Source organism: Dermacentor albipictus, chromosome 1, assembly GCF_038994185.2.
Source record: "Dermacentor albipictus isolate Rhodes 1998 colony chromosome 1, USDA_Dalb.pri_finalv2, whole genome shotgun sequence".
In the NCBI taxonomy this organism is placed as follows: Eukaryota; Metazoa; Arthropoda; class Arachnida; order Ixodida; family Ixodidae; genus Dermacentor; species Dermacentor albipictus.
The window spans coordinates 122,573,816-122,594,703 of NC_091821.1; the positions used below are offsets into that span (position 1 = coordinate 122,573,816).

At 45.9% G+C, this 20,888-nt stretch overlaps 2 protein-coding genes and 1 long non-coding RNA gene across 4 annotated transcripts in view; 2 read left to right on the plus strand and 1 right to left on the minus strand.

Moving 5' to 3' along the window:
- LOC135904813 (neprilysin-like) overlaps positions 1-3,091 on the plus strand; it is a 79,853-nt gene extending 76,762 nt beyond the window's left edge. For both annotated transcript variants that reach the window (XM_065435793.1, XM_065435794.1), the window contains one exon: positions 2,418-3,091. In XM_065435793.1, coding sequence (XP_065291865.1) covers positions 2,418-2,771 — 354 coding nt within the window. In that variant the 3' untranslated portion in view covers positions 2,772-3,091. The remainder of the gene's footprint in view (positions 1-2,417) is intronic.
- The window catches only part of LOC135904815 (uncharacterized), a 180,725-nt gene that overhangs the window by 112,759 nt on the left and 47,078 nt on the right, over positions 1-20,888 (minus strand). The window lies entirely within an intron of this gene.
- LOC135904814 (uncharacterized) overlaps positions 4,324-20,888 on the plus strand; it is a 35,300-nt gene continuing 18,735 nt past the window's right edge. Inside the window, exon 1 of the mRNA XM_065435795.1 lies at positions 4,324-4,481. Coding sequence (XP_065291867.1) covers positions 4,409-4,481 — 73 coding nt within the window. The 5' untranslated portion in view covers positions 4,324-4,408. The remainder of the gene's footprint in view (positions 4,482-20,888) is intronic.

The following is a 20,888-nucleotide window of genomic DNA, read 5'->3' on the forward strand; positions in this document are numbered from 1 at the left end:
GTCAACTTGGCGATGTGAGCTACGAGATCGCTCCGCTGGACTCGAGTGTCCCCATAGACGTTGTGCATGGGTCGCGGCTCAAGCCTAACTTTGCCATAAGTTCACCTCCTTTATAGTTAGCTCCGAGACGGTGCCCTTACAGGCGGGGGTTGTGTTACGGAGCAACCAAGAGTTGCGCCAGTCAGAACACGACAATTCGACGTGTAGAGGTGGAATCGGTCTCGAAAGCCATCTTGTTTATGCATCGTTTTCTCTGTTGTCTCTGTTGTAAATATTGTATATACATATTTGTATGTGACTTCTGCAACGTAACAATATTATAAATGTCTTGTTGCACCATTATTTCACCTCATTTTCGCTTTTGTGTGCTTCGCGTAGTGAGCATGCTTTATGAGTGCCATTTTTTTTACGGTAAACCCAGTATTTTTTTGGGGGGGCGTGAAGCAGGCCCTACGACGACGAGCCCGTTCACGAGCGAACTCTCGCTGACGCAATATACACTACTCGTTCTCTTCCCATAGTTGTAGGTAGGATGAAATGTGCGGAAGCACTAATCCAAAGTTCGGTATATTGGACGCAAGGCCCACCACTGGAGATGCGGGCACTGCGATCATTTTGACGATTGGTTGGATTCGTTTGACGATTGACGTGACTGCCGGTACCATTGGGGATTGGGTGCCAGGTTGAGCGGAGCAAGGAGAGACTGGCACGGCGCGCACAAAGTTTTAAAATGTTTCGAGCAAACGACGTAGTGGTGGCCCTATACTTCTCAACATCAAACAAGTCATGCCAAAATGGCGGTCACTGCGAGAGGTGATTACAAATTAAAAGTTTGTGTTAAACGTATGGTGAGACCTCAGTTATTTCGTGCGTATAAACATAGCCTCTTTACCCTCAGTTGCCATAATAAACTGAGAATAGTTGGACGACGATGCTTTGGTAGCCTTTAAGATTTCTGCCGCTTTAAGGCATTTTCTACACATATAACTGAGGCTATTGCGCAGTATATTCACTAGAGATAGGTCAATCATGCATGGCACCGAATGTCCATATATGCTTGATTTCGTATTTAAGAGTATGCCTTTTTTTTAATTACGCTATTCCTCCACCAGGGGATTTTCACCACTAATCATTACATGCATTCAAAATAAAACAAGTTATGGGATTAACGTCTCAAAGCAAAGCACACTATGTCATAGACATTGGTGGTCGAGACAGTGGTGGAGTGGTTGGGATTAATTTTGATCCCCTCTGTAAAGAACCTGCGGCTCTTTAATGGCGCCCAAATCTAAGAACACGAGCGTTTTAAAATTGCGCCCCGATCAGAATATAGTCTCTGCGGGCGGGAATTGAACCCTCGACCTCGTGCTCGGTAGCGGAGCGCTATCGCCACTGTGCTGCCACTACATCAAAAGTGAGGTAGATGAAATACTCAAAGCTGGGGCCTTATATTTCCTACGATTCTTTTCTCTCTACGCTATCAGGTTCTATTCAATCGTACCATCCGTCGCAACGAGTAGGTGATTCATCCCCACGGTAACGGGGCCGCTTCGCCTTACCAGTCAGTGTCGATAGATGAAAAGAATGAAAAGGAAAGAAAAAGTTAGAAAATCTGGCTTCTGTAGCTTTCGCGCGCAAGGCAGTCTTAAGGAAAACAGATACTGTTCATTATTGCTATGGCAATTATATGGCCACTCCAAGCGAATGTTTCGCCGTCGGTGTCGCCATGAGGTTCCGCACATATTTAGGTATACGTGTGCTGTATGCCACGCCCTGCTATATGATATGCGGCATAGGTGGGTTATATTGCCACATCATTCTATCACTAAAGTTGCCCATCCCAGGTGTCACATTCTTGACAACATTATTTCCCGGAATTTTAACAATGGCAGCCCCCAAACAAATGTCATGAAACAAAACGCCGACATCACATGCATTTAATCTTAAATATTCTTAGACTTTAATAGTAAAACGGCGCAACAATAACCGAGCTCAAACCTTAAAATGATGTAATTCGATTGGCGCGGCTGTGCACAACCTCTGGGATCGGCCAACTAAAGAGGTTTGAAACATTCTCGATATGAAAGAGTGGTGGTAAATTCGCTAAGAAAGACGTTGGCATTTATTTTATTAATAAACATAGACGACATTGTCCGATGGCATGATCAAACAGAAGACTCCTAGCACAACCGCTCGTTGTAACTTAGCTAACGTTTACTGCAATTCATATTGCCACTACAGTTACGGGTCGTACACTTCATGTAATATTCTAACGTGTTGCTATCGTCATTCATTGCTTCGCCCGTATGGGGAAACTTTGCATTTTTATTTGCAAACTTCAAGACTGCATTTGTTGAACGAAATCTATAAACAACAGAGGTCTAATTGTTTTGTACCATACTAATCAAATCGTGCAGAACGACCATCTACCTTTTCACAACCCGCCGGAAGTAGACAGTTCCTTTGTGATGGACACAGACACGGCGTTCTCCGACCTTGTGGGTGCAAGAGTAGCTTACGAAGCGTACACGTCGGTTGAGTCTGGACTGCAGAAGCTCTCCGTAGACCCGGAGAGGCTCAGACCCGCCGTGAAGCAATTCTTCGTAGGCAACTGCGTCAAGTGGTGCCTGGATGCAAATTCCAAGTTGGTGAACTACGCCGGGCCCTTTCGTTGTGTGCTTCCCCTGGTTAATATCGGAGGCTTCAGTGAAGCGTTGCGCTGCAAGCGTAGCAGTGGTTACGCCTCCATGCTCAAGTGCCCCTTGCTTTGAAGGAGCGAATCTGTGGGCTGCTGCTCTGGCTAGTGTCTTTGGACGTGCACTTGAGAGCGGCGAGGACGTTAAAAGAATCAGATGTGCCTTTGAAACAGCGTATAGGGGGTCAAATGAAATAGACGTCGTGCCAAACATTTGTTTCATGCCAAAGTGAGGGGAAAAAAGAACGGTTGTATACGAAATAGCTCTCACGAAAATCACGTCATGACTGCCTCAAGGGTTGCCGTGAGCTTGGATATTGTAGAACCCATGGTTACAAAGTTCTTTTTATCTCTCTACTCAGTGTAATTTGCGCAAACAATAAATGCATCTACTGATGTTGCGCTTTGTATACTTATAACAGTAATAGCAAGATATGACTTTTTACTGCTGATTAAATATCTTGCGACATATTCTATAAAATAGCAAGGTAACATAATTGTGTACTTTAACAGGCACTTTGGTATCAAAAGAGTAAACATTATGGCACAGATGGAAATAAGTGAACTGAAGCATTCAAAGCAAGCAAATTTCCTTCTGTCACCGTTGCGTTGAGTGCTTAAAAAAAAAACATTTCTGTCTTGATTGAACTGATATCGTAGACGGCAGTACGGTTTAAAGGAAACTATCCTGCCCCGAACGTCCGTCTATTCCGGGCGTCACCGTGAAAAAAACTTAGCATCTTGTATATAGAAATGTCATATCACAAAGAAAGAAAATGCGCTACAAGAAATCGCAAAATTGCGAGCGTTCACTAAAGGGTACAGCAGCTGTGAAGCCTGAGGGGTAAGAACGACTGGAAGTATTGAGGACTGTGAACAATCGTTTTTATGTGGTTTCATGGTGACAAGAGTCATCTAAATAAATGATGGTGATGATTAATGAGTTTTCATGGTTCAAGGGCCAGTTCTGGCCAACAGCTTATTCCGTACTTGGTCAGGCAACGCCAAGTTTGTGTGCTAAGCCTTCTTTCTTTCGTACACTGCGCTCAGTAGTTCACCTGATGTTGATGTTACTCACACGAAGTATGCAGAGGAGCGGTATATCATTGGAAATAGTGCGTTTATCAAAACTACTGCGCTCGCACAATCACCTACCGCTGATGGCACAGTAGTGTCTACAGCTTACGCTAGCACAGACGCCTAGCTTTAGGAATATGGGCGCTATAGGATCAACCCTTATAACATTATTTTGTTATAACGTGAACTGCACTTTTAGCTAGCCCTTGGGGAAAGCGAGAGGTTAAATAATGTCACATTTGTATCATAAAAATGCCGCAAAAAACATAATTGGTACGCAGGCGTACGTAAAGTATCCACCGGTGCGAGGCCAACTTACCATCCGCAGGCTACTTTACCGACCGCCGCTACGTCAGCACACATCCGTTGTATCAGGTGGCTGTCTTCCTTTCGCACAAATACGGCTAGTACTCACGGGCGACAGGATAAGGGAAGACAATCGTGCAAAGAGATAATGGGCTCGTGTTACATCTACCGATGGCTCGGAAGCCCAACCGGAGATGCGGCGTCACGCGCCTTTGTCCTCTAGTAACCCGACCACGGAGTTGTATAAAAGGGTGGCCCTGAGTAGCCCACACTACTCGTCGATCGTTGTCCGCCGCTCGTCTTCCTGCTTGCAGAGCGAAGAACATAGCCATGAAGGCGCTGCTGTGCTTGATCTTTGTGGGCCTGCTGGTCGCCACCGCCAGGAGCAGTGACGAACTCTGCGGTAAGCCACGGCATGTTGCCTCCACTCTCTATAGACCGCGCAGCCGTCAAGATGTCAATGCAATGTTTGCATACCGCCACAGTTTCTCGCCAGGCCCAGTCCTAGTAAAAAAAAGTACAGCTAGACGCTGCTCAAGCAGTGGCACTGGATGTGAGGATTAACCTTTGTGTATTCTTTTTTATACGCGACTCCAATTTTCTGTTCGAGCGAAAGCCGCAATTACAAGAGTGTTTTATCTTTCTTGCCTCATTACAGCCGTTCTATCTAGAACAAGACTTCTCATACTGTTCTGCTTTTGCTCGAGCCGTGTCATTTTTCTCTTCGTAAAGATGACCTCAATTCGTTGTGCGGCGTTATGCGAATGTAATCCGGTCGATGCGAGTCACGTTATTACGGCCGCTTCCAATCAGACCGACGTATGCGCTTAGAGGGAACGAAGATTCCTATTGGACCACAGCTATGAACATGGGCGTGCACAGAGCACACGAAACGGCGCTCATATCTGCACGGAGGCTTAACATCTTAAGTTACAGAACTCAGAATCTGGGAGTGCGTTTCCTTCCCGCTAAAAAAGAAAACGACTTTTCGGAATAGTGCTCACGTGTTTGTCCTATAAAGGAATATTTTCATGTAGAATGATATAGGACATACATGATATTTTCCGTCCCAGTGCTCAAAGTTGTTTTAGGTAATGTGCTAATTGAGATAGTCACTCTTTATCTGTGTTTTAGCGCTGGGATTTTAGCGATGCGCTTTTGAATACCACTACAGCATTATTTTAAACAGAGGGTGCTTGTGAGTACACTTTCGTTTGGACTGAGCTCGACAAAGTCTTGCTGATTGATTCGAATGTACACAGACATCGAAACCTCTGTGCGGGCAATTACAGTAAAATATAAATAAATAAATAAATAAATAAATAAATAAATAAATAAATAAATAAATAAATAAATAAATAAACAAATAAATAAATAAATAAATAAATAAATAAATAAATAAGTCTTTATTTCATGTGCCCAGGAACAACCGTATGCTTAAATACTGCTGCACAGGGGAAACAAGATAAGAAAGCTAGAAAGTATTAAGGCTGTCACCAGTCGTTACGCGGATAGGGTTTTGCTACCTTCAACAACGTCTGCTTGAAGCTCGAACCAGATTGATCATTGGAGAGGATCCGGTAGGGAAGACGAGATGATGTAAAAACAAATAACAGAAGTTTAATACATGACTGTGGGTGAGCGGTGCGCTTGAACACAATAAATACCGAAACGTGCGTGCACCTGCACGCAAGGGCAGAAAAGAAGCTTCTCCACGTGGCGGCTCAATGGTTTTCTTATACCCTCCACCATCCGGGCAACCTCCTTCTCTCTTGCTCCCCGGTAGAGGACCTTGTCAGGACACGTCGGGTCAACCCACACAGAGGAACACGGAGGGAAACCACTCCTTGGCGTAGAGAGGTTGAACGTAGAACAGAGGAAAGTCGGATTTGCACATTCCGCGCATAATTCCGTCGCACACACCCGACAGACCAGTCTTTTCATGTTGACGAGCTGGACAATTAGGCACGTCGTGCCTCAGGCGTTGGGCAGCCGTTTCATTCAATGCCGCACAAAGTGAACCTTAACAGACTGCCCCGGCGCCAAAGGAGATCCCTATGGGCAGGGGATGACATCCGCTGGACAGAGAGATGACGCAGGTTGGTGCTTGTAGTTGTCGTCGGTTGTCGCACGGCTCTCTTGAGCACAAAACACTGTGCGTGTTTTTCTACGCCGATCAACGTCTCGGTCCGAGTCTAGACGCTTCAGAAGGGTCTGCAACAGTTTCCCGCTGATAGCACGTGTCGGCAGTACTACACAACAAGCGGGAGTCATATTCTCGCTGAGCTCCGCTACACTTATTTCCCACTCAAAAGTGACAGTTTTACAGAACACACAGTAGCACTAAATACATACATGAATTTGTTATACGCTTCACAAGACATGACATCCCTAATGCGTAAACCAAAATAAGACCCTTCCAATCCCTACGTCAGGAAGAAAAAAAAACGAGTTTCATGAAACGTTTGAGGCTGATTCTCGATCTAGGGGCTTCGTTTCAAGCCATCGCCATTGCCATTGCCATTGAGAGTCCCCTTTTTATAGCCTATCTAAAAAAAATATTGGTGCAAAGCGAGACTCCAGCGCAGGAGATGGCCATTTTCGGAAGACGTTGTCTGAAACCATCTGACAAGACAATGATCCGTTTCGACGACGAACCTCGAGCCCACAAGATATCAAGACAATTTTTGAACAGCCCATAAGAGACATGCGCATTCTTTCTGAGTAGCACTGTATGCCTGTTCTCGACTAGTGAGTTTCCGAGTGGCGTAAAGGACAGCGTGTTTCTATTCGCTCTCTCCCTCTTGGCACAGTACGACGCCCATGCTTCGCTCGATCACATCGCATTGAACGAGAAATCTCTTCGTGTAGTCCGGCGAACATAGCACATGCTGACTCGTCAGTGCGCTCTTTAGGGCGTTGAAAGAGGATTCCTTTTTTTCGTCCCAGAGGACACTGTGTGGCTTCGTTTTTCGCAGAGCATCAGTTAGAGCGCTAGGTAGTTCTGAATACCTAGGGATGTACCCAGGCACGTACCCAGGATTTTTTTTTCGGGAGGGGGGGGGGGGGAGGCCCGACCCAAGGTAAATTTTCTATGCAAATGAGGAGAGGAGGAGGTACCTTTACTAGCACAAGTGTGAATAATACCCACCATTCGCCATAAAGACGCGTAAACCCTCAAAAAAGAATTGAAATGAGGTGTATCTCACAGGTACGCCTGTGAGATACACCTCTTCTTTACTTGGCAAACAAGGAACCACATCAAATGGACTCCCGCATGAAAGAAGCGCAGGAAGGACACTGCCAAGAACAAGTAAACAAGCGAAAGTGTAAAAGAAAAACTTCTAGTAGCGCTTTTTAATTAGCTCTGGAAGAATTATAGATAAATATATATTTGTGGAACAATCACAGTTCTTTTGCATCCCTCGTTTACGGCTCTACCAAGTGGCAAAACCGACTCGCATTATTATTTGTGAAGTTGCGTAATCATGCTTGGTCAGCAGTCCCGTACAACTGCGTAAAGCGCAGGACGCTGCAGTTCTTAACGTACTGCGCCCGCCGCGGAAGGTTAGAAAAACACCCACATTAGCAAAGCAGAGAAGTGACTACATCAGGCGGCTCGATTGATAACTGTAGAAGCGTCATTCAAAACACACGGAATCATCCTCCACTTCCGGCGGCGTTGTCTCTACTTCCTTTTTAAATAAAAAAATGTTGCTCGATAAATATTTTCACAAACAACGGTTAAATTTGTTAATTTTCGCTTTTCCTTCCTGTTTAGCTGTTGCCTTGGCTCTCTCCTTTAGTAGATCGCTTAATTTCTCAACTCAGTGCGGCTCTTGTTTCCAGTTGTTAATTTTAAAACTGCTGTACAATTAGGGAAATGCCAGACGAGGTACGTAACGGGTGACAGACATATTGTTTATGGGTTTAACGTTATTGCAGGGTCTGATGAAGGGCGCTGTTTCGCATTATCTTATTTTCCACCTTATGTAACCCATATCGCGGGTATATGGTTCCGAGGATCTGCCATGGAGCGTCGCGGCAAGCCGTCACTCGAGAAAATAATAAATCAAAAGGAAAAGCTAGACGTATCTGGCGTTTTCTCCGGCCGCAACTCGTTCCACGAGCATACAGTCCAGCTGACTACGAACCGAATCCCTTTCCTGGTCCCTGGGTCAGTCTAAACAAAGAAGATTGAACTAATCAAGCAACAGTGATGCGCGTGATTGTTGAATAGATGGTGACAATTGAACTCATCTTGAGTTAATCGCGCGGGCACCGAATCAATGAGAAAACTGGCCGTCACACCCCAGAAGATGCCGGTAACTACCGCCATCTAAAAGGAGTGAAAAAATTGACAAACATTCCACTCTGTGAAGACGGAATGACAGCGAAAACTGACGAAAGTCAAAGCTCTCAAGCGAAAAGTAAAGTGCTTCCCCTCCGCCGCGGGTCGGCCCGAAGATAGTGCAACACCAGGCCGACCCCCGGTGGTGGTGAAGCAGGCGTTAAGCGCTCCCCATGCGTGGGTCCAACCCGAAGGTAGTACAATGCCGGGCCTACACGCGGTGGAGGGGAAGCAGGCGTTAAGCACTCCCCATACGTGGGCCCATCCCAAAGATTCCGAAGGACGCGCTGCAGGTTCCCGACCCCACAAGTGTATGTGGCATTGAGCTTGGACCCTTAATGCACTATCACCAGGATCGGCTCACATGATAATTTTTTCTGTTGACGGGCGCAGAGAAAACTACGGAAGCTTAGTCATACACAGCTTTCGTTGTAAAATAGCAGCAAAATGGTGACCGCCGAATAGATTGATTTGTCGGCGTTTTAGGAATGTGTGTGAGCAGTGGTGGCGTGACGAGGAGGTGGGGGGGGGGGGGGTATGCCGCTTAATTTCGGGGGGGGGGGGCGCTGGGAGGCCCGGGCTCCCTCTGGGTACGTGCCTGGGTGTACCCCTCATATTACCCTGCTGCTTCTAAGAAAGATGGGATATCGGTCTGCGTGCGAGGCTGCGGGAAATCTCGTATCGCAGCCGCCTTTAGGACGGTGACGGCCCTGTCTGATTGCGTGGCCGAGATAGATCATTTCCACTTCAGCCATTTGACATTTGGATGCCTTGATGGTTAAGCCTGTTTCACGCAAGCAGGCCAACACTGCTCTCAGATGCTGCATATGCTCTGACAAGGATGTAGAATATATCGCGACATCATCTAATTAAGACAAGTTGAACTCCTCCTGTCCTCGCAGCACTTTACCCATAAGGCTTGAAGAACAGTGCGGTGTATTTTTCAAACCGAAGCTTAGGACGTTAGGGCGGAACGTTCCCAACGGAGACAGGAAGGCGGGATATCTGCTAGCCAGTTCTGTGAGGGGAACCTGCCAGTAGCCTTCAACTACATCCAGGGTCGAAATCAGCTTGGTTACGCCCACTGCAGGGCAAAGGCCTCTCCCATACTTCTCCAACTACCCGGGTCATGTACTAATTATGGCCATGTTGTCCCTGCAAACTTCTTAATCTCATCTGCCCACTTCCCGCCGCCCCCTGCTACGCTCCCCTTCTTTTGGAATCCAGTCAGTAACCCTTAATGACCATCGGTTATCTTCCCTGCTCATTACATGTCTTGCCCATGCCCATTTCTTTTTCTTGATTTCAACTAAGATGTCAATAACTCGCGTTTGTTCGCTCACCCAATCTGCTCTTTTCTTATCCCTTAACATTACACCCATCATTCTTCTTTCCATAGCTCGTTGCGTCATCCTCAATTTAAGTAGAACCCTTTTCGTAAGCCTCCAGGTTTCTGTCCCGTACGTGAGTACTGGTAAGACACAGCTGTTATACACTTTTCTTTTGAGGTATAATAACAACCTGCTGTTCGTGATCTGAGAATGCCTGCCAAACACACCCCAGCCCATTCTTATTCTTCTGATTATTTCAGCCTCATGAACCGGATCTGCGGTCACTAGCTGTCCTAAGTAGATGTATTCCCTTACCACTTCCAGTACCACGAAACCTATCGTAAACTGCTGTTTTCTTCCGAGACTGTTAAACATTACTTTAGTTTTCTGCAGATTAATTTTTAGACCCACCCTTCTGCTTGGCCTCTCCTGATCCGTGAGCATACATTGCAATGGGTTCCCTGAGTTACTAAGCAAGGCAATATGATCAGGGAATCGCAAGTTACTAAGGTATTCTCCATTACCTTTTATCCCCAATCCTTCCCTATCTAGGTCTCTGAATATTCCCTGTAAACACGCTGTGAATGGCATTAGAGAGATCGTATCTCCCTGCCTGACGCCTTTCTTTATTGGGATTTTGTTGCTTGCTTTGTGGAGGACTACGGCGGCTGTGGAGCAGCTATAGATATATTTCAGTATTTTTGCATACGGCTCGTCTGCACCCTGATTCGATGCTTGATATAGGATAAATTTTATGTTTAGTGACCGCGTTTAGCCTGCGTTTAGTGACCGCCTTTAGTGACCGCGTTTAGTGACCGCGTTTAGCCACCTCAACTAAGATCAACGGCGAGGTGTTATCGCTCTTGAAACACTCGATCACACCTAGATTCAATATTTTTTCCATCTCCGCATCCATAATCTCACGTTGGCGTGGTGACACTCGATAAACCTTTAAACGTATCGGCTCATAAGAAGTGAGCTCGATGTCGTTTGTAAGAACCGATGTCCTTCCTGGCCTATTTATAAATAAGCCCTGAAATTCTTGCAGGATTTCCTGTAACTCCATCATTTGTTCAGGCTCCAGCTGCGCTTTAGAGACTACTGCTTTTCCCACTCAAACTAATCCAAGCGCCAGTCAGTTTAATCCACCTGCCACACATTAAATCCCAGCTCCAAAAAAATTTATGTACATGCCCCGTACTTTAATCCCAACGCCAGTGAATTTATTCCAGAGTAAAGATGTATTTGCGGGGGTGTTCTAGGAAGTTGAAAATAACGACGAAATGTTATAATTTTGCGTCGACCAAACATAACTAAAGAGTCTTCTGGAAGACCATTGTCATGTCACAAAAAAATTGCCTTTCCTGCGCAATACATCATCGAAATAATGCGCTGTTATGGAAATTATATTACTGCCATGATGAAGTCATGCAAAACGTAGCTATTTGATGGATTTGATAACAGGCTTTGAAACAAAGGGGGATCCAACAACAAACCGTTGATTTATAAAGCTGATAAAAACAGGCTGAAAAGAGCGTCACTTGACATCTGATCATTTTAGTTTCTACAAGCCCCGTTGACGTAGATTAATAAATGAACGAGCTTCGAACAAGCTATGCTATGGTACGCAGGTCGCGCACGTCAGACCACGAGGTGTTACGCGACTTCATGTAACTTTCGCCAGGCCAATGGGTAATTCCCGACCATACTGACATGGATATCAATGAATGGGAATCGCAAAAGCCATGCGATGGTACCCACGTAGCGAATGGCAAAACACGTGGGAAGGATGTCACGTGACCTCACGTATCTTTCGCTAGCCCATGTGTTATTCCCAACCATAGCGACATGGATATCTAACGATCGGGTTTCGAACAAGCTGACCACATGAAATAGATTCAAGTGAAACCATGTAACCTTCGCAAGCCCATGGGCAATTACAAACCATGCCGACATGGATACCAAACGAACGGGAAACTCAAAAGCTGAGCGATGCTAGCCATGTAACGAACGACAAATCACATGGGAAAGGTTGTCACGTGACCTCACGTATCTTTCGTTCGCTCATGCCTGATTCTCGACCATACAAACATGGATCTAAAACGAATGGGAATAAAAGCTTTGCGATGGCACGCACGCCACGTACTTCAGACCAGATGAAAAAGAGTCGTGTAACAACTTTCGCAAGCCCATGGGTAATTCCCAACCATGCCGACATGAATATCATATGAACTGGCTTCGAAAAAACACTGCGAAGGCACCTACGAAGAGCACGTCAGACCGTCTGAAAAGGAGTGTCACGCGCCGTGGTTGCTCAGTGGCTATGGTGTTGGGCTGCTGAGCACGAGGTCGCGGGATCGAATCCCGGCCCCGGCGGCCGCATTTCGATGGGGGCGAAATGCGAAAACACCCGCGTACTTAGATTTAGGTACACGTTAAAGAACCCCAGGTGGTCGAAATTTCCGGAGTCCTCCACACCGGCGTGCCTCATAATCAGAAAGTGGTTTTGGCACGTAAAATCCCATAATTTTACAAGGAGTGTCACGTGAGCTCATTGTCAGTTAGACTGTTGGCTGGAATTGGACTGCTGCCACGCAAAGCAAAGAGAATGGAGGAGGAAAGCGCGTCATGTGGCTTCACGTGACTCTGCATTGAACGGGACTGATTGCTGAACCGCTTGACGTGGATATCATGGCGAGAGGAATTTACCTTGAAAGCGATGTGGTTTGATAGAACTGAATTGGTAAAACTTCCCAGAATTTTTTTCTTTCCACGCACGCGAACATGAAGACTGATATATTTGCAAATTTTGGCTTTAGTAGCTGCTCTTCACACATTAACGATGCTATCGAATTGTTGTAATGACCTAGTTTCTCGGGATGATCTGCTGATTTGTGCGTAATTATTGCACAACATTGCTTTCTATGTGAAAAGAGGTAAGTGGTTTCCGAACCCTGGGTGAGCAGTAACATGACTAGGTGTAAGATATAATAACTGTCATTTCTACTTTGTTAAAAATATTCGCCGTGTGACTTTGGCTCGAACAAGTCAGCGGTCGCTTTCATGGGAATTGCCCACTTGACAGAACGTAAGATGTGAACAGAATAAAATTCGGTTAGAATAATCTTGGTGCGATTTCTTTGCTTCAAACACCGCAATGCTTGAACTCTTGCAGTGTTCTAATACGCATTTCCTAATTTGATCTAGTACTTCAACTCGCTATTTTCATCTACATGAGCGCTACGCGATAGACTCGAGGCGCAGAAATAGCAAGATTCTGTCATACCATAGTGTACTGTGCTGTGCAAAGGATACAAGCCACAGAACCTTCTCCTCCGCATCGTTGGCTTTCTCGTGACAAACTTCTTTCGAAGTTTCTCTACAGTACGTGCGGCTCATTTGGGGCAGCTTGCCCTGTTAACCTACATGCGCACAAGAAAAACAAACAGAGTGCCATTTCTGCAACGATCCACCTGGCCGACATCACCAAAATTTAAGAAACATGTTTACCTAATATGTCTATATCAAGTTATTATCCCTTACCACGTCTGTCTAAGCTTCCTAGCAGCTTCATTTATTACCAATTAAATGGTGTTTCTGGGGTGCGGGTGTTGTTTCTGAGTGGAAGTGAAAGGAAAGACTTTCATAAATTTTGCTAACACGCAGTGCTTCCGCGATCATTGCAAACATTGTCCCCGGGAATCCTGACTCGGTTACAAAAAAAAAAGTGAAACTTTTTCTAGTTTAGGCAGTGTGCAGTAATTATGCACAAAGCAGCACAGCATCCCGAGCAACGAGAGCAATACAATTCAATAGCACCGTTAATGCTTGACGAACAACTACCGAACCCAGAATTTGCAAGTATTTTAGCCGTCTTATGCATGCGCGAGCAAAGAAAAAAATTATGGCAAGTTTTTCCATTTCTTCTCTTCTATCAGTACCACATCGCTTTCAAGGTAAATTCCTCTCGCTGCAATATACACGTCAATAGGTTCAGCAGTCATTCCTGTTGAATTCAGAGTTACATGAAGTCACGTGACGCGCTTTTCTTCTCCGCTTCCGTCGTATTGCGTGGCAACAGTCGCACTGGCTGTTCGACTACCGTTAGTTTACTAGGCACCTCAGTATGTTCGTGAATCACCCAATGCTTGCAAATCGTCCCGTGATGTCACATGACACTCATTTTCACGTGGTCTGACGTGCTTTTCGTGGGTGCCATGGCAGAGCTTCTTCGAAGCCAGTTCGTATGCTATCCATGACAATATGGTTGGGAAGCACCCATGGGAATGCGGAAGTTACGTGAGGTCACGTGACACCCTTTGCCACGTAGTCTGATGTTAGCTAGCTTGCTCGGTGCCAACACATAGCTTCTTCGATTCCCGTTAGTTAAATATCCATGTCGGCATGGTAGGTAATTACCCATGGGTATCCGAAAGTATCTAATGTAACGTGACTCTTTTGCACGTGGTTTGAAGTACGCGACGTGCATACCATAGCAGAGCTTGTTCGCAGCCCTATCGTTTGATATCCATGTAAGTAAGGCGTGGAATCCCAAACAGGCTAGCGAAACATACGGGAAGTCACGTGACAGCCTCTCTCACGTGGTTCGACGTTCGCTGTGTCTACCATCGCGCAGTTTTTGCGATTCCCGTTAGTTTAACACTTATGTCAGTGCGTTTCGGAATCACATGTGGGCTTCTGAAAGTTACGCCAGGTCACGGGACATCATTTACCACGTGGTCTAATGTGCCCTGCGTGAGCACTATCACAGAGCTCCTTCGAAGCCCGATCGTTTCTTTTTTTTTATTATTCACAAATTCTCCACTTTGCTTGCAGGGGATATGCATGTCAGTATCTTTGGGAAGAAAGCATAAAGAAAGCAACAAAATCCAAAATAAAGAAGGGTGTCAGGCAGGGAGATACGATCTCTCCAATGCTATTCACAGCATGTTTACAGGAAATATTCAGAGAACTGGATTGGGAAGAAATGGGGATAAGAGTTAATGGAAAATACTTTAGTAACTTACGATTCGCTGATGATAGTGCCTTGCTTAGTAACTTAGGGGACCAATTGCAGTGCATGCTCACTGACCTGGACAGGCAAAGCAGAAGGGTGGGTCTAAAAATCAATCTCCAGAAAACTCAAGTAATGTTTAACAGTCTCGGAAGAGAACAGCAGTTTACGATAGGTAGCGAGGAACTGGAAGCGGTAAGGGAATACATCTACTTAGTGCAGGTAGTGACCACGGATCCGGTTCATGAGACTGAAATAATCAGAAGAATAAGAATGGGCAGGGGTGCGTTTGGCAGGCATTCTCAGATCATGAACAGCAGGTTGCCATTATCCCTCAAGAGGAAAGTGTATAATAACTGCGTCTTACCAGTACTCACCTACGGGGCAGAAACCTGGATGCTTACGAAAAGGGTTCCACCTAAATTGAGGACGACACAACGAGCTATGTAAAGAAGAATGATGGGTGTAATGTTAAGGGATAAGAAGAGAGCAGATTGGGTGAGGGAACAAACGAGAGTTAATGACATCTTAGTTGAAATCAAGAAAAATAAATGGGCATGTGCAGGGCATCTAATGAGGAGGGAAGATAACCGATGGTCATTAAGGGTTACTGACGATTCCAAAATAAGGTAAGCGTAGCAGGGGGTGGCAGAAAGTTTGGTGGGCAGATGAGATTAAGAAGTTTGCAGGGACAACATCGCCACAATTAGCACATGATCGGAGTAGTTGGAGAAGTTTGGGAGAGGCCTTAGCCTTGCAGTGGGCGTAGCCAGGCTGATGATGAAGATGAGGATCGTTGGGAATCAGGAATAGGCCGATGAATATTACGGAAGATTCCGTGACGCCCTTTTCCACGTGATCTGAGATGCGCTACGTGGTTGTAATGGCAGAGATTGTTTGAAGCTCGTTCATTCGATAGATAGGCATGTCAACGGGGCTTGAAGGAAAGGGTATGATGAGGTGTCACGTGACACTGTAATGGCCTATTTTTATCAGCTTTAGAAATGTATGATTTGTTGCTGGATGCCCCTTTGTTTCAATCCATATCAGCCAAGCCATCAAATAGCTGCGTTTTACATGACATGTTCATGGAAATAACATAATGTCTGTAACAATGCATTATTTCGATAATGTGCGGCACAGGGAAGGCGTTTTTTTGCTTGCACATGACAACGCTCTTCAAAAATTCTCTTCAGGCATGTTTCGTCGGCGCAGAATTATAACATTTCGTCATTATTTTGAACTTCCCCGAACACCTCCACAGATGCATCTTTTCTTTGGATTAAATTCACTGGCGTTAGGATTAAAATACGTGGCGCGTAGATTAAACTATTTCGCACTGGGATTAAATATGTGGTAGCTGGATTAAACTGTCTGGCACTTGGACTAATCTAGCTGGTGCGTGGATTCATTTGAGCGGGAAAACCTGTGGTTCCCTTATTAGTAGTTCTCTAGCCTCTCGCTTAATGACTGACACGAGCCGCGGAAGTCCTACCGGAATCTGTTCGGGAACGTTTACCATCACGTATACAACTGCTTTCCGTTCCCTGTAAGGCTTGAGCAGATTGCAATGATAAATCTGCTGTATCTTCCACTTTCCTCACAAGCTCATAACGTAGTTCGTGTGAGACAGTTTCTGAACGACGTTTGTGGGAGCTTCATACTGCACCTCGACCTTGGTTTTCTGTGATGGGCGCAGAATCATTACTTTATCGCCGACTTCAAATCGATGGTTCCTGGCTGTGCGGTCGTAATACTCCTTGGACATGTGCTGGGCTTCAGACACGGCCTCTTCTGACAACCTCTGCGCCTGCCTTAAGCGTTCTGTAGTTTAAGTATGCACTCGAGCACAACTGGGTCTTCCCCGCGTCCTTCTCGTGATTCGCGCAGCATGCACAGCAGTGATCGCAGCGAGCGGCCGTATGGCGAAAAACCTGTTGCTTTATGCGGTGCAGTCCTTAATGCAAACATAGTAGCAGGCAAGCACCTCTCCCAGTCTGTCTTCCTTTCGAAGCATAACGCCCTTAACGCGCGCTTCATAATAGAGTGCAGCTTCTATACGAAATTGGACTGCGGATGGTACACTGAGCTGTGAATGAACCTTACCCCACATCGTTCTAGAAAGGTCTTGGTTAGGGCAGTAGTAAACACGGTGCCTTGGTCGGACTATACTTCAGTGGCAAAACCAACTCGCGCGAATATCCAGAAGAGCGCAATAACTATTTATACCGAACTAAGTTCTTTAAATGGGACCGCTTCAGAGAATTTAGTAGCGGGGCAAATCGCTGCCAAAATGTGAAAGTATTCCGAAGTAGTTACTGGAAGTAGGCCTTTTGTGTTCACTACGAGCCGACGACGGGGCTCATTCATGGTCGGCACTAGCTTCATCAGCGCTCTTGCCTTTTCACCCGGCTTCGCCACGCGCTGACATGTGTCGCAAGTCTTTACAAATTGATCTGCGTCGCGGAAGCAACCTGGCGAAAAATACTCTTGTAATCGTCGATGTTTAGTTTTCTTGTCACCGAAGTGACTAGCCCAAGGGATTCCGTGCCACCTCTCACCGTGCCACGGATTCCGTGCCACACCTTCGTTTGGATTGCTTCAATGTTTCGCAGGCTGGGGCCCTTCTTTTGCTCGAGCGTCAAGGCTGAACTAACAGCCGTTGTAGGTCTTCCGACGTAGGCGCTACAGACAAATCTGGTGACTGCTCTTCTAAATCGGCTGATGTCACTACCGGGACCTCTGCCTGCGCCGATCCAAACTCCTGCAGTTCCAACGGGGGGCATTCTCGATCTCCGCTTTCTGAAATTCCGAATAGCCATCCACCTCACTTAGTCCCGTTTCCGCGACTGCTTTTGCAGTTAACTCACGAGCTTTCGATCTCGTTAGTACCATCATGCTAGCCTCCCCGAACATTAGCCCTTTCTCGCTCAGAATCTGATCCGACCTATTTGAGAACAGGTAAGGGTACTGCCGAGGACGTTTGGGCGATACGGCAGCTTCCGTCTCAAGTGTGCCGAAAGGACCTTTAATAGACACCTTTGCGACTGGAAGACATGCATTGTGAGCTTCTACAGATTGCTTAATTCAGGCGAATTCACCCATGAGCATCTAAGGTTCCACATAAGAGCTGTAAACCACGTCCATAGTTGCCGCGGCATCGCGCAGTACGCGACGTGGTTTCCCCACAGAACACATGTTTCCCGTTTAGCTCATGGTCGCGCATGTGCGGTTCGAGCAGCTTCATGTTTTCGTCATTGCAACCGACCCATAAAAACACTACCTTTGCCTTGTTACATTGCGCAGCAATGCGCGCTGGTTTGTGACAGTTGTAGGAAAGAAAAGGTTTCCTCACTTCCAGTTCGTTTTGTTGCTCTGCCTTAAAGGGCCCCTCACCAAGCCCCATAGAAAATCTTGGTTATACGCTGAAACTTGTTACGTGCCCTCTAGGAAGCGTTCTGCCGCAAAAATTTTCAAATCGGCTCATTAATAGACGAGATAGAAATATTTCAGTGCCGGGAACCCATGATTTCAGCAGGCGGGCTCCACTGCCAAGCAAGACGCTCTCTCCACTCGCCCCGTCTAGCCTACGCAAGCGCAATTGCTTCCCTGCGTTCTCCCATACCAGACCTCGAAAATCCCGTGACGCATACGTCACAGGCCCCGCGTTCATTTTTTTCTCCTAGCTTCTTTTTTTCGGCACTGCGCACTTCCGCTGACAGCGTCGCGCGCGAGCCGTTGTTTCGTTCGCGCAGCGCACGATTTTGTGCGCTGTGTACAAGGAAACATGACTAGCTGTATAATTTTGTACTACACGAATACTGAGGCAGAACAAGCGGATCGCAGTGCATGATCACGGCGCTGGAGCACGGTAGAAAATGGCATAGCTTCGGTACCTACGCACGTGACCACACCACCGTGGGAACAAGCAGACGAAGTTGAAGTACATCTCTTTTGCTTCGATGTGAAGTAAAACACACAAAAAAACCACACAGACATTCCGTTTGTGTTTTATTATTTCTTTAAACTTCAATTCGTTAATTCAAGCAACAAATCGCACAGATAACGGATGTTCTCTTGAATAATTCTAGAAGCCCCGTGTCGACACGAGCGACGTCACACTGCGGACACCAGTACGTAAGCGCAGGCACACGAGTACGTAATCCTCGGGCTTGGAGCGCGGCGGCCGCGAGGAGAAAGAAAAACGGCGTTCGGTTTCAAATTTCAGACCTTTCCGTGCTGCGTAGCGGTATAATACTTTGCAGACACGATCGTTATCGCTCAATGTTTGCTCTGCGCTTGCCAGCTCAATATGGTCAGATCTGGTGAGTGGCCCTTTAAGCGGAAGCATTAGCTCGGCTCAACTCCGACGCGGCCTATTAAAATACATGTAAAACGCAAAAACCTTTTTGTGAGATAACGCCTGGACCGATTTTAATTAAATCTGTTGCATTTGAAAGAGCAAACTATCGATTTAGAGCCCGAATTTTTTAAGAAGAATTTTCAAAAATATGAAAGTTTGAAAACAATAGAAGCACGAAGTTTACAAATTAATAGCTCCGCATCAAAAACAGATATCATGCTTCGGTAAACGGAATCCATTAGATCGCTGAAAGCGGACAAATTCGATGTGTCATTTGATATCTTGTGTGAATTTGTTACGTTCTGTACAAAGCTCCTGCAAAAGTTGTATTTCCATAGTAGTGGATTTTTCGAGATTCATGTGTAACATATCAATGTTGTCTGCTTTGAATGTGCTATTAGATGCAGTTCACAGAATTATGGTATAGTTCTTCATTGCTGAGTTACAGAGTTGTAAACTTGATAGTTTCGTTTTCTGAAAATGTTTGATTTTTGCCAATTTTTTTTAAAAAATGACAATTTAAATAAAAAATTCGAGACCAACAGGCACTAGATTTTAGGGTTTTCTTTTAAATGCAACCAACCTCGCCAAATATGGTGCAGTGGGTACCTAGAAAAACGAATTTTCCTTCTACATGTACTTAGATAGGAACACCCGCGCTAAAGCTTCCTCTTAGGGGTCCTTTCCGACCAAGAAGTTATTACATTTTCAGGTACCCTCAATCATAGGCTAGCCTTTGATTTTTTGGGGCCTTAGCTTCGGCCTGCCGAGCCTGAAATTGGGATCGCCTTTTCTACCGTCACTGACTTCGCGAGCCCGACGCATCAAAAATTGCTCGTCTAGTTCAGCGACTCCGGTTATCGTGCTAATTTCTGGCTTATCTTGAACCCAGTACTTCACGTTCTCAGGTAACCGGCTATAAAATTGTCCAAGTGCAACACACTGAGCAACCTGCGCATGATCACCTTAGGCTTTCAAATGCGAAGCATTTCTTGGCGAACATTCGCTACATCGACAGTATCTACTCATATATCCAGCCGCCTACGTCTCGCTGCTGTCATGGTCGTTTCGTTAACTTGGTATGCACTAAAATTGACATAGTATGACAAGAGTGTATGACAAACATAATGATCGGTCATGACATGAATGTCATGACACGCGTGTCATGTACGTCACGAAACAGCCACCTACGTCTTGGGAGAGAGAGAGATAGCAAAGAGAGGAAAGGCAGGGAGGTCAACCAGACGAGCGTCCGGTTTGCTACCATACACTGGGTGTAAGGGAAAGAGGGAATAGAAAGAAGAAAAGAGGAAGGAAGTAATCACTGTATGTGCAGTGAAACGCTGTAACACTAAAGTCGCATTCCATAGCTGCTAATCTGCGTTGACATCTGGGACGACCAAAGGGTCAGTGGTCGTTGAGCGAATACGAGGCTGCGGGTCAGCCATGAGGCTTACTCGAGACTTGCAAGCACTGTATTTAGAACATCCAGCACTTGCATTGCACTTCGCGCGGACGGAGTATGAAACTTGCTGAAAAGTACAGGAAGGGAATTTATGAGGGACAGAAGCATCACAACCACCTGCAGGTCTTCTTCGGACACTTTATTGGGAGTAGGCACTGTGGACTCGACCTCGGTGCACTGTATCCTTTTATGTGACTGTGGCTCTAGCTGTGGCATCGGCTGTGGCATGGGCTGTGGTATCGGTTGTGGCTCCAGCTGTGGCTTCGGCTGTGGCCCCGGGTGTTGC